A 13,809-nucleotide genomic window follows, 5' to 3' on the forward strand; every position below is an offset into this window, starting at 1 on the left:
GTTGGTTCTAAGGATAGGGAGCAAATCAGCTCAGTTCTTGTTCCCAGAACATAACAGGCAACACCCTGATCTCTGGCCTGAGAGTATGTGGTTACCGCCAACTTGGAACAGGATTGGTTCCAAAACTCGTATGAAAACAATAATTCAAGGATCAAACAGTATTAATTATATTTAATCTCTAAGAATTTTTAATTAGAGCAAATTTTTAACATTGATAATCAGCTATAACTTATAATTAATGTTATAATTAATATAAGTTATAATCTGTAGAAATTAAGAATTTTTCTTATATAATTGCTTTATTCTATAACTCCTCTCAGTCTCTTCCCTACCAATTTGCAAATGATCTCCTCCTACATTAGCACTTTTGAAAGGCATATTTTAAAGTATGTAACACTGAATTGATGATAATGATGTTCAGTTTAGCAATTTATGGTTTAACACATGAATTAATATAATTCAGGTTTTCTTGGCTTTAAGGTTAGCTTTCCCTGTTGACCTTTTTTTCGTTTTTTTGTTGTTGGTGGTGGTGGTGGTGGTGGTGGTGGTGTTGAGACGGAGTTTCGCTTTTGTTGCCCAGGCTGGAGTGCAATGGTGTGTTCTCAGCTCACTGCAGCCTCTACCTCTCAGGTTCAAGTGATTCTCCTGCCTCAGCTTCCCAAGTAGCTGAGATTACAGGCACTCACCACCACACTTGGCTAATTTTTCTGTATTTTTAGCAGAGACGGGGTTTCACCAGGCTGGTCTCGAACTCCTGACCGCGGGTGATCCACCCGCCTCGGCCTCCGAAAGTACCCTATTGGACTTTTGACATATTATACTTAGCGACAAGTTTTTACACGTTGGCAATTTGTGATGCCAAAAGTACCATTTACTGAAATAATTCCTAGTAATGAAAGATGTTTTGGTTGATTTTAGTAGGATTTTAAAGGTTAATTAGAAATTAACCTTTAAAAGATATATTGGATCTAGGTAAGCAAAAAAGGTATTTAAAATGAAGTAGATCAGCCAGTGAAACCTATTCCTAGTAATATAAGGATATACCCCTAATCAGAGAACCACAGATTCATTGTGCTCCAGTGAAATGGCTATATTTGTTTTTTAAAAGGTCCGGAACATGAACGTGATACAAGATCATTGTCATTTGTAAACAAGCAAGACTCACAAGAGGTTTAGTAAACTGGTTTAATGTCATGTTCCGCCTTTATTATTGTTTTATTTTCTTGAATGTTTATAATTGTGATGTTAAAACTTAAGAGACTTCGGGTTTTTTTTTTAAACTTTGGAAAGTTCAGAAGCAAAGCTCAATCTCTGAAAGGTCTGAGTTCCTTGTGACACTTTGATGGTCTGCTGGCCAGCTGCCGCCTCTTTCTCAAAGGTTCCAGTAGGTCTAGTATACTAAGCAGAACTTCATGGACTGCTCCAAGCCAGTCTCCTATGCACTCTGAGGTTTAGCTTTGTCGGAACTGTATCATAGTAACAAACGATAAATTATTCATCTTATGCCGTTAGATCATTCTCTGAGTAAACTGTCTATTGATAAACTCCGGAGAAATAAGCATATGGATTCTTGAAGTGTTTGAAAGTAGTTAGGTGTATGTAGGCAGAACATGATTAAACCAAACTTATTTATTTGTTTTTGTCCTAAAACAGTTTTAGTTAATGTTGGTAATCTTCCAATTGAGTAATTATTTTATAATATTTCATTTGTATGTAATAGGCACACAGCAAGTACCTGTTGAATGAGTCAGTGAATTTACATTAGTCATTTGTTGACATTAAATATTCATCTTGGAAACTATATAGGCTTAAAAGAATGCAAATAATAGAGTTTCATCCGATATAGTTTGAGTTTTTGTTTTGGGATTCCTATTTATGCTGCTACTCACCCAACACATTTTAAATATTTGTTTGGGGACTAATATTTATGTTTCTATTCTGATAAAAAGGTGAAGAAACAAGAGGATCAAATGATCTCTAAGGACCATTCTAACTCTAAACTCATTTTCAGAGAACAAAGGAGACCAGGTGAATACCAATTCCTGATAAAAGGTAGAAGATAATTATCAAAACTAACAGCAGACATTGTTTTTATTGGCAATTCATTAGAAGCATTCTCTTCAAATCATAGAAAAAGTCAAGAGTGCTTAATATTACTGATAATATTCAACATCATTTTTATAGACCTACAACTCTAGCAATTAAGGCAATGAAAATGAGATATAAATGCTGAAAAGGAGAAGCTACAACTATCACCTACTTAGCAAATCTGAGAAAAAAGTTTAGTGAAGGAATTTAATAAGATAGTTGGATATGAAGCAAATATACTAAAGTTAATAGCCTTCCCACACAAAAAATAACCAATTGAAAGTGTAATAGAATAAAAGATCCCATTCCCAATTCAAATTACACAGAAATTATCAAATGCTTAGGAATGAATCTACCAAAAAAAATTTAAAATTTATATGAAGAAAACTACAAAACTTTATTAAAAGACATAGTTGAAGACTTGATTAAATAGACATCTGTGTTCCTAGGTTGGAAAAATCAATCTTGTGAGACTATCAATTCTCCCAAAATTTAATGTCATCTCAAACGAAATACTAGTAGGATTTTTACAATAGAATTTGATACATTGATTTCAAAGTTTACCTTGAATAGAAAATTACCTATCTGTCATCACATATATTTTTAAAAAGATTGACAGTAAGGTACAGTCTTGTTTTAATGTCAAAACATATTCAAAAGATATAGTCATTAAAACAGTATAGTATTTGAGTAGAAAGAGGCAAATAAGTTTGTAGAAGAGAATAGAGAACTTAAAAACCAACCCAAGTATTGAGTTCCTGTTCCGTTCTCCATCCTGTCTCATTCTCCAACCAGATGAGCTGAGTTCTCCTAGTTGATGATGAGTAGACTGTTCTGGGATCAGACTAATTTACTGGGTTATCATGGGGAAATTGTTTGCTTTTTTTTTTTTTTTTCTTTGAGACAGAGTCTTGTGCTGTTGTTTAGGCTGGAGTGCAGTGGTGTGATTTTGGCGTACTGCAGCTTCCGCCTCCTGGGTTTCAAATGATTTCAAGTGATTCTCCTGCCTCAGCCTCCCAAGTAGCTGGGATTACAGGCATACATGCACCACCACACCCGGCCAATTTTTGTATTTTTAGTAGAGACAGGGTTTCACCATGTTGGCCAGGCTGGTCTCGAACTCCTGACCTCAAGTGATCCGCCTGCTTTGGCCTCCCAAAGTGCTGGGATTATAGGCATGAGCCACTACACCTGGCCATTACTTACATTTAACCAGTCCATTTTTCATCTGAGTGGTATTAATGTGTTTTATTAGACTGTGTGCTTTATTATACTAAATTGAGCAGAGACAATGGAGAAAGCAACCAGTTGGTGGTACTGGGAAGTCCTTTTAAGCACCAGGCCTCTGGTTATCTCTTTTATACATATTCTTTTTTTAGGATGTAACTTTTTTTTTTTTTTTTTTTTTTGCCTGGGGCACAAACCCTTTCCAAACTCCTTACTGATCTTCTTTTAAAGTGGTGCTAAATAGAAATGTGGGCATGCACCTAATACCCTTGTCAAAAGCCCCACTTAATATTATTGCTAAGACAACAGGAGTGGATTCGTAAAGTGGAGTTTTAATGAAAACCTTCAACTGTGCTTGGTGAGATTTCTTTTCATACCCTTGCTTAGGTGGTTAAAGAATGCAAACTTTTCTACAGTTCTGCATGTTTTCTCTCACTTCAGCATGGGATGGATTAGAGGTAACAATCACAGTTAGGGCATTACTATAAAACTGTAGGGAAGTAGGAATGAGTCCCTGAACAAAGGTGGTGGCAGTGGTTTTGATGTGTGAAATTAGAGAGAGGACTACAGGCTTCGTTAGTTGATTGTTAGTAGAGGTAAAGGAGGAGGAGGGATTGTCAGCATTAGCTCATAGAAGGTGGATCACATTCCCAGCTGCAGTGGTCAGGCGGGTTTGGTAAGCTGGGGGATTGTTAGACTATGCTTAAGGAAAGAAAGTTTGATGAAAAAACAGGCATCTCAGGAGCAGTAGTGGCAAGAGATGAGAAAACAGGCATTTCAGGAGATAACAGGGTTTGGTAAGCTGGGGGATTGATAGACTATGCTTAAGGAAAGAAAGTTTGATGAGAAAACAGGCATTTCAGGAGCAGTAGTAGCACCAGGTAGAGACAGAAGTCACAGATCAAATATAGATGTTATAGGCAGAAACTTGGGGTGCAGAATGGTAGACCGAGTCATGCTTCATTCAGATCATGGTGCAAAAACAGTGGGAGCTCCAGGCTGAGTGGTCCTCCATGAAATTCACTGGTGATAAATCATGGTTGATTGATGTCACCTAGGCCCAGGGAAATGGCCTAGCAAGAAAAAAGCAGAAAAGTAAACTCTAGTCACAGACAAGATTGGTTTCCCACCTTGAGAGGAAGAAGAAACCCCTGGGATATGCATATACAAGGTGACTAAGATGGTAGTCTGATCCCCGAGGACCATTCAGGGAGATTATTGCTCATTTTTACCAGTGAGCTCTTCAGTATCTCATGTCTCACCCACGGCAGGGCCAAAACAATTTTCCAATACCTGTGGACACCTGAGCAACTGTTACCAATATACTGCTGAGCCAACTTGTCTTTGGTACCAGGTTGCTTCATCTTTCTCAAGCACCATTTTCTTTGAGTCATTGCTCCTCTTAAGAATCTCCTAAGACCATTTGTTTACTGTCAAATTAAACTCTAGGGCTTTAGTCTGGCATTCAGAAATCATTAGCTCACCATCCTTTTACTACACTTCTCCATGAATGTGAATCCTCTGCCCAGGAAGATTATGGCCATCTTTCAAATATGCTGTAGAAACCCCACATGTTCATATCTTTTCTTGACATTAAAATTTATCATTTTTCCTGAAGCCTTCTTTTTAAGCCCAGCCTATGGCGCCTTTCTTCTATTTGCTTGCATTTAACCCGTTCCGTTTCTCTGTTTGTGCCTTTTGTCTTTCCAACCAGTATTCTCTCCTTCCATATAGATTGATATTCATTCCTTAAAGACAGACACCACAAATTCCATTTCTTATGCCGTTAAAAGTGGGGAGTGAAACTTTTTTTCAGTTTTTATTTGACTACTACTGTAATGTTTTGAGAAGTCTTAGTCTTCAGAATGATGGAAAAGATTAATCATTTGCCTGGCTTTTCGTTTAATAAGGTGTAACTTAGAAATAAAGTAGTATTCTTGCCAAAAGTTTCTTTGGATTGTTTTTGTTATGGCTTCTCAAGGTACTAAATATTTGAACAGTTTTTTCTTATATGAAATAATTTTGTGAAATATGTGAAAATATAATTTGTGTGTTACTGATAATCATGTAAATTGCTATAAACTCCATGAAGACAGTTTGACTAAAAAGTCATCTTTGACTAATCAGTTTCACTCCTAAGGATTAAGGGAGGCTAGGCAGGAGAATCGCTTGAACCCGGGAGGTGGAGATTGCAGTGAGCTGAGATCATGCTGCTGTACTCCAGCCTGGGTGACAGAGTGAGACTCTGTCTGAAAAAAAAAAAAAAGAATTTATCTGAAGAACTGTTATGGATATTTCTAAATATTTTCAAGGTTGGTCATTATACCATTGTTTTGTAATAGCAAAAGATTAGAAGTCAACATGAATAACCATGTAGAATTGTTGATGTTATACTATAAACATTTTCTGTGGAATATTATACAGTTAACAAAAATGGTCTTCTACAGGAATAGTGACATAGGAAAATGGCCCCGAAGTTTTAGTAAGTAAAAAGGTCAGATTACTGAACGATATATATGGTATAATCCCATTTTGTTTGCCAAAAGAAAGCAAAAACAATTCTATCTATAAATTTTTAGATTCTGTCTTCTAATTTTATACAGTAACTACTAGAATATTTAGTGATGTAGAAAAATGGCCCTGATAATTGATAAGTGAAAAAGATCAGGTTATTGAACAGCATGTATGGTAAAATCCCACTTTTTTGCCAAAAAGAAAACAAAATTATACTTAACAAATTTTTTTAAATTCTGTCTTCTAAATTACATGTAAGAGCTTTGCGTTTCTCTTGTAATCAGGAAAATAAATCCTTTTATTAAAAAAAAAAATTTGCTCTAGTTACTTCAGAGAGAAAATAACAATGGAAAAATTATCTACAAGGAAAGGTCTTGAAGGAAAAGAGACCCCTCACCCCATATGCACACACACTTTCTAATTCTATTAATTTTCAGCCAACTGTAGTTCTAGGTAAAATTCAGACCAATGATGGCCACTATATTGTAGTGATCTAGAATTAGCAATTTCACTTCTAATCTAAGTATTACCACTAAATGGTTTCCTTAGTGGTAGTTATAAGTAGCCTATTGGGATTTTACTTTATTCTTTTAGAAAATTAATGGATGTTAGTGAATAGACTTGTAATTAAATACATTACCCTATAAGAGTGCATAGTAGGCATTCAGCAAGCACTGGTGTTCCTTCTAAAAGTACCACTGGCTCCATAATTTAATATTCTCCAAGACTGAAGCTTAAGAAATTAACCAAAAAAAAAAATCACAAATCATTTCTCCAGAGTGCCAGTTTAAAATCCTTAAGCTCTTAATGATATTTTTTGTAGAATCTTTCGAATATTAATTTATTTTATTTATGTGAATAATTTATTTATAAAGTGATTAACGTTTTTCAGAAAATACTTTCACACTTCCTCATTTACTCTGCTTATTCACTTTCAACATAATTAAAAGTATCTTCTAGAGGGAGGTATTACTTCACATGATCGAAATGTATTTGCTTTCTTAACTTTAGGTTGCTATTGGCGGAACAGACATTGAAGACTTAGACCTCTATGCCACATCTCGGGAGAGGCGATTTCGTTTATTTGCTTCTATAGAATGTGAAGGGCAGTTATTCATGACTCCATATGATTTTATTTTGGCTGTTACAACAGATGAGCCCAAAGGTAAGTATATTTTTGAAATTATCTTAATAATTGTATAATTTTTTTATCTCTAGCTTGTGAATGTATGGAACAGTATAAGATTTTTAGAAGAACTGAGTAATGTGGTATTTCACATGATATTGTGCTATTCAGTATTACAGACTGATATTTGTTACAGACTCTTACTCACATCTCTTGTCTTTTCAGAAACTTTAAATTGCTCCATCTTTCTCAGCTTAACACCACCTTACTTTTGATACTCTTTATAAAAGACTCGTATTCTGCCTATTCATTCTTATATCAGACCTGAACAGAGTAGTTCAGAGGACTGGCTTTGAGGTTAGCCCTGGGCAAGAATTCTACCTGTATCTCTTCTGCATTTGTCATAGCTCCTGCAGTGTACATATATTAATAGTTTAATTGTCTCTCACCTTTTCATACATTAGAATAATGGTTCTCAAACTTTTTGGAAGTATGTACATTCTTGCAAATCTCTTAATATCTAACTTAACAGAAGACAGCTGTATTCTCATGTGTGCTTTTTTATTTGATCTGTTACAATATGTTGTTTTCCATGAAATATGTGAAGAAAATCTACCTCACAGATATAGACAGTAAAAAAAGGAGTATTTTAATTGCCTTTTTAGATAATTATAGATACTCTCCTTTGATACTGTATCACAACTGGCTGGTGATAGTTGAGGCTTCAAAAGTCTCTATAGATGGTGGTAAAAGAGTAATGAGAACTGAGGGTTTCTGGCTGGCTTACCTGGATGGATGGCAGTAGGGACCAGGTTTGAGGAGAAAAATCACAATTTCAATTTTGGTCATGATCTATTTGAGATACCCTGGATATGCAAAAGGTTACAGTTGGATTTTTTTTTTAAATAATTCATTTCAGTTCACTGTAAGATCACTCACTAAAAATCAGTATTACAAATAATCAGTTGTTCAACCCATATCTGCTTTAAACTATCACACAAATACTTTAACTTAGACTAGAACAATTATAGCCATTTTTTCCTCCAGAGTCAGCAATATGACAAAAATGAACCTTAAAATAAATCCTCAATAATTTGACAAATTGGCTACTTGACATAGTAACTTTTAATGAATTTTTGATTCTTTGGATTATTTCCACTGGATATCAAGGAAGAGATTCAGGTATATATTTAGGATTCATCTTTGCATTATTGCTAATTCATACAATGTGTATGAATGAAATTGCCTAGGGAAGCCGTATAAGATGAGAATATAGATAACCAAAGACCAGGCCTTGAGGAATTTCTGCTCTTTAAAAGATGAATGGACAAAGGCTTTGAAAGGATGAGGAAAGGGGACATAGGAGTGGCCAGAGACATAGGAAGAAAATCATAAGGGTATGTAGTCATGGAAGCCAAGTAAAATAGCCAGAATTGCCAATTGAGTGCAGTGTTACTGAGAATTCAAGTTAGATGAGAACAGGAAAATGTCCACTAGATTTAAAAACATGAAGGTTATTGATGGTTTTTTAAAATGATGTTTCTGTGGAGTCATTAGGGCAATTGCAGGAGTGAGTAGCAGATGAAGAAATGAAGACGATGAGTGTAAAGGACTCTTATAATATTTGGTTGCAAAAGAGAAAGGAACTGAAAGGTAGCTGTAATGGAATTTGAAGTAGACACTTTTGATTATGCAAGATTTTAAATTAAAAAAAAAAAGATTTTAACCAGAAACTATGAGAGTAGCGTTTAAAGAAATGTAAACTACATAAGCAAAAACATGAAATCAAGACAGTATATGGTATAGTCGTAGTAGCCACTTTGGGAATATGTAGGGCCATATAGTGATAGGAAAGGTGAAAAATTAAGTAGAGTTCTTTTTTTTTTATTTAGGAATTTTAAGGCTATGATAAATGTTATATCCTTTTTATTTAATCCATTTGGTACAATGTAGATTCTTTATTAGTGAGTTAGTATAGATTTAATACTAATTTGCTAATAAATATAAAGAATCCATGTTGTACCAAATCAATTAAATAAAAATGTATGGAATATTTATATGTCTACTTCTGTATTAAGGTTCTTTTCTGTATGCTAAGGGGGATACAAAGTCTGTGCACTCAGGAAACTTACAATATTATAAAACGACGTAAGATACAGAACCAACTCCAAGGTAGAATATGGTTACCTGGCACATGATAGGTACACAATAAATATTTCTTGAAGGAAGGAATTTCTTAGATGCTAAATGGTATTTTATATCAGATTCTATAATTTTTTCAAACATATTTGAAAGCTATTCTTTAAGTGATAGTTAATAATCTATATATATACTTTTTTTTTTTTTTTTTTTTTTGAGGCAGGGTCTTGTCCTGTCCCCTGGGCTGGAGTGCAGTGACGTGATCACAACTCACTACAACCTCAACCTCCAAGGCTCAAGTGATCCTCCCACCTCAGCCTCCCAAGTGGCTGGGACTACAGGCACATGCCATCATGCCACCAGCTAATTTTTTAAATTTTTTTGTAGAGAGAAGGTTTTGCTATGTTTCCCAGGCTTGGCTTGAACTCCTGGGCTCAAACAGTCCACCTGCCTCAGCCTCCCAAAGTGCTGGGATTACAGGCATGAGCTACTGTGCCTGGCCACAGTTTCATATTTTGAAAAATTTTACGTCATTATTTTCTAGAATTTTTTTCTTCAGCATACATTCACTGGAAGCACACTGTTGGATTTTGCTTTTTGGAAATAACTTTTGTGGTGATTCTTCTCATAGGTATTTTAAAACCATAACTTAAGAGTAAAAAACTGGTTTCTATTATAAAAAAGTTATACAGGATATTTTACAACCACAACTTCAGTTAATTTCTAACCAGCACTTTTCAAACGTAATTAAGAACAATCACAAAAGATCAAGATATTCATAAATCCTGTTTTGAAAGTTGGAGTTTTAGAAAAGGAAAAGAATAGAACAATGTTTCATGTACTGAGTATTAAATCAGATATGTTAAAACTGTAGCATAATGAAATTTGACTTGTGTTTAAACCTTGGCACTTACTGGCTTTGAAAACTTGGTTATTTAATCTTCTGTTTCCTCATTTATAAAAATAACAGCCTCATGAAGTTTTTCTTGAAGATTGAATGAATTAATTATGGTTAGTATAGTACTTGGCACACAGTAAACATTTAATATTGATATGTCATCATCATCGTCATCAGAATTCATAGCCATGATTTTTTTTTTTTTTTTTTCCCCAAGAGGAGACTCGCTCTGTCAGCTAGGCTGGACCGCAATGGGGTGATCTCAGCTCACTGCAACCTCCGCTTCCTGGGTTCAGGTGATTCTCCTGCCTCAGCCTCCTGAGTAGCTGGGTTTATGGGCAGCTGCTATCATGCCCAGCTAATTTTTGTATTTTTGTAGAGCTGGAGTTTCACCATGGTTTCGCCATGTTGGCCAGGCTGGTCTCAAACTCCTGACCTCAGGTGAGCCACCACGCCCAGCCCATAGCTGTGATAATTTTTAAGCAAATATTTACACGGCATACCATTTTTTCCCTGTTTAAAATCATAGTCATGATTTTTGAAAGTCTTTGACACCATTTTATGATGACGTTCAACAGGGAAAAATGGTATGCTGTGTAAATATTTGCTTAAAAATTGTAGATCAAATAAATGTTGAGATATCTGATTGTTGATTATGATTTTGCATTATAATCTTATTTTGCATACTTAAATAGAACCTAAATGGTGACTTTCTTTTCTAGAACTAAACTCAGTAATTATTTTCCAACATAGTATCAAGAATTATTTTAATTTAGATTTTAAAAAATATATTAAATTTTTCAGACATACAAAAACGTATTAAAAATATAATGAACATCAACCTACAGCTTAAGAAATAATATTTCCACTAGAATTGAAGTCCTTCTTCACCTCAGTTATATTTATGTATGCAGTAACTTCATATGAAATAAGGAATTCAGAAAATCCTTTGAAGAACAATCTTAATGGCTCTTTAGTCTTTATTTAAAAAGCTAATAGTATTGAACATGGTGACATTTCCAACAGAATGAATATGTCTTTTGTGAATAATTTACCATGGAAATCTCATAAACCCTGCAAAACTCAAGAGTACGTCTAACTTCCTCTTTTGATAAATACTTTCTGAGCATTGCATAAGAGCATGTGCATGTACATTTCTACCGTTTATTTTTCTTCTTTTCCTACTGCTATATTTTAAGAGCAACAGAATAATAAATATTATTTGTATTGTTCTGTTAATTGTTAAAAGGGAAGTGTCTTTGCCCTAGTATCATAGTTAAGTTTCCATGCTAAATTCTAATTTGTACACCTGTGATTTGAATCACTTGATTACACATTTGTATCAACTATCTTGGGTAGAGGAAGGATGTTTTTGCTACATAAAGAAGAAATCTATCATTAGAAACATATTTCTTCTCTTTTGATTTTAAATTGAATTGTTTTGTTGCCTAATAAAGAAAAAATTACACAACAAAAATTGCTTTTTTTGTAATTTTAAATTTGATATATTGTTAATTATACAGAAATAGCCCCATTGCCAGGTAGAAAAAGATGTTGGTTGGCATTATTGTAATGTAGCTGAAATAATATTTACCAGTTTCCTAATACAGCTATATTACAGGGCTTAATCACATGTAAACCTGGTGCTAATTCTTAGGCAGGCATTAAATATTTACAGTGTTCAAATGTGAGCAAAGGAAATAGCAATACTGACTATACATTTGTCTCCACATTTTAAGTTTTACAGCGTTTGAGATCTTTGGGGGTGTGAGGAGGAATCACAAAAAGAAAGTGATCCCTGACATTTTATTCAGCTGTAACACTCTTACTCCAGTGATGCTTCTTGAATAATTGTAGGGAAGAATAATGAAACAGGACAAGTTTCCCCATCACTTTACCTAGCCTCCCTTTCCTTTCTTTTTTTCTTTCCCCAATCCTTCTTCATCCTAGAGAGACCTGACCTGTGAATTATGTCATGGAACACTAGTATAGCAAAGATCACAAGTAATACCTTAAAATTATAGTTTTATCTATGTTAGTGTTATTTTATATTCTAGTTTGAGTATTTTATAAGTATCATTATTTGTACTTTTAAGCCCACAAGATGTTTAACGTGGAGAAAGTTAGCTTACTTTATTAGTCCAGAAAGCCCAAATTAAGATGATACGGCTGTGGAGAAATGTTTCCTATATCACTGATACTTACTATAAACAGTGCATAGTGTATAAAACAAATAGATAACTTATATAAGATCATATCACAAATTGATCCAAAATTTGGATCAATTTTGAGGTTAAAAGAAAACTTTGCCTTTTGGACGTAAAAGTTTGGTTATGAGTTATGGTTGTAGATGGTTAGCAAATATGGATATATATTCCATGAAGTATTTATTATCTAATTATCTTACATTTGTTTATTTTAGTTGCCAAAACTTGGAAGTCACTTTCCAAACAGGTGAGTTAAAGCTCTTGGTAGATACACACAAATTTTATATGTGCATGCATATATATATATGTAATTAAAATATATTTCATAAAATATATTATGTATTTTTATATATTTTATGATTTTTTTGCAAATCGAATCACATCAGAGTTCCTTTTTTTATCCTCCAGATTGTCAGAAAATAAAAAGGTGGACGTTTCTAAGGGTTGGTGAAAATGTAGATTACTGGTAAATCTCATGTGTTGGTATACTCACTTTGGAAAACAATTTGGCATTATCTACTAAAATTGAAGATATGCCTACCCTATATCTAGTAAATGCATGCCTGCATTTAAACTCTGCAATAGTGCATGCACATGTACCTTGTAAAGTTGAGCTTGAATAGACTCTGTGATCTAGTAATTTCTATACTAAATACACTAGTATCTAGTATATACCAGTGTATATACCTAGGGAAATTCTTGCTTATATGCAGGAGAGGTTCACAAGAATGTTTATAGATCATATATGATGGCCCCAAAACTTTATCAATACTATACCATAAATAAATGTCGATATATTCATATAGTATACTACACAATAGTGAAAACAAATGAATTATAACAGTGCTTTAACTAAATAAGTCTCAGAAACATAATGGTAAACAAAATAAGCAGTTCAAAAATACAAAGTATAATTCTATTTGTATAAATTCCAAAACTGGGAAAATGAAATCATATTATTTAGGATACATTCATACGTGGGAAAACAAAGGAATAATTAACATTAAATTCAAGAAAGTATTCATCTTCAGGATGATAGCAGGGAATATCATCAGTGATGGGCTCAAAGAGGCTTCTAAAGTACTGCTAATTTTCTATTTTTTAAGTTAACTATTTCTTAACTTTAAATGGCATATATGTTCCTTTTATACTTTTATAGATATGATTTTATTTTTAAAAAAAAAAAAGAATCTAGGGAACGTCCTCAACTAGTTAAAGGGAATCCTCCAAAAACCTATAGCAAATGTCATGGTCATTTGTGAAACTTGAGAGACATTGTCTTTAAAGTTAGGTATATTAGTCCCCGTTTATCAGTGGGTAATACGCTCTAAGACCCCTGGTAATGAATGCTGAAAATTTGGAAAGTACTGAACCCTATATATACTATGTTTTTTCAATTTGGTAGACGAGAGAACTACTAACTGCCTAACAGGTGGGTAGCATATACAGCATGGATATACTGGGTAAAGGAATGATTCACATCCTGGATAGGACAGAGCTGGACAGTGTGAGATTTCATCATGCTACACAGAACAGTGCACAACTTAAAACTTATGAATTGTTTATTTTTGGAACTTTCTATTTAATGTTTTTGGACTGTAGTTGACTGA

The 13,809-nt window shown here is 34.0% G+C and overlaps 1 protein-coding gene across 11 annotated transcripts in view; it reads left to right on the plus strand.

The window, feature by feature from the left end:
- MICU3 (mitochondrial calcium uptake family member 3) overlaps window positions 1-13,809 on the plus strand; it is a 101,788-nt gene that overhangs the window by 29,288 nt on the left and 58,691 nt on the right. For 9 of the 11 annotated variants that reach the window (XR_010141054.1, XR_008527772.2, XR_010141056.1 and 6 more), the window contains exons 2-3: window positions 6,841-6,994; window positions 12,415-12,446. Coding sequence is in view for 8 of the 11 variants with exons in the window: in XM_054561219.2 (XP_054417194.2) it covers window positions 6,841-6,994; window positions 12,415-12,446 (186 nt within the window). In the remaining 3 variants the exon portion in view is untranslated. The remainder of the gene's footprint in view (window positions 1-6,840; window positions 6,995-12,414; window positions 12,447-13,809) is intronic. The other 2 variants (XM_054561222.2, XM_054561224.2) reach the window with 1 other exon arrangement.

This window comes from Pongo abelii, chromosome 7 (assembly GCF_028885655.2).
Source record: "Pongo abelii isolate AG06213 chromosome 7, NHGRI_mPonAbe1-v2.0_pri, whole genome shotgun sequence".
NCBI lineage: Eukaryota > Metazoa > Chordata > Mammalia > Primates > Hominidae > Pongo > Pongo abelii.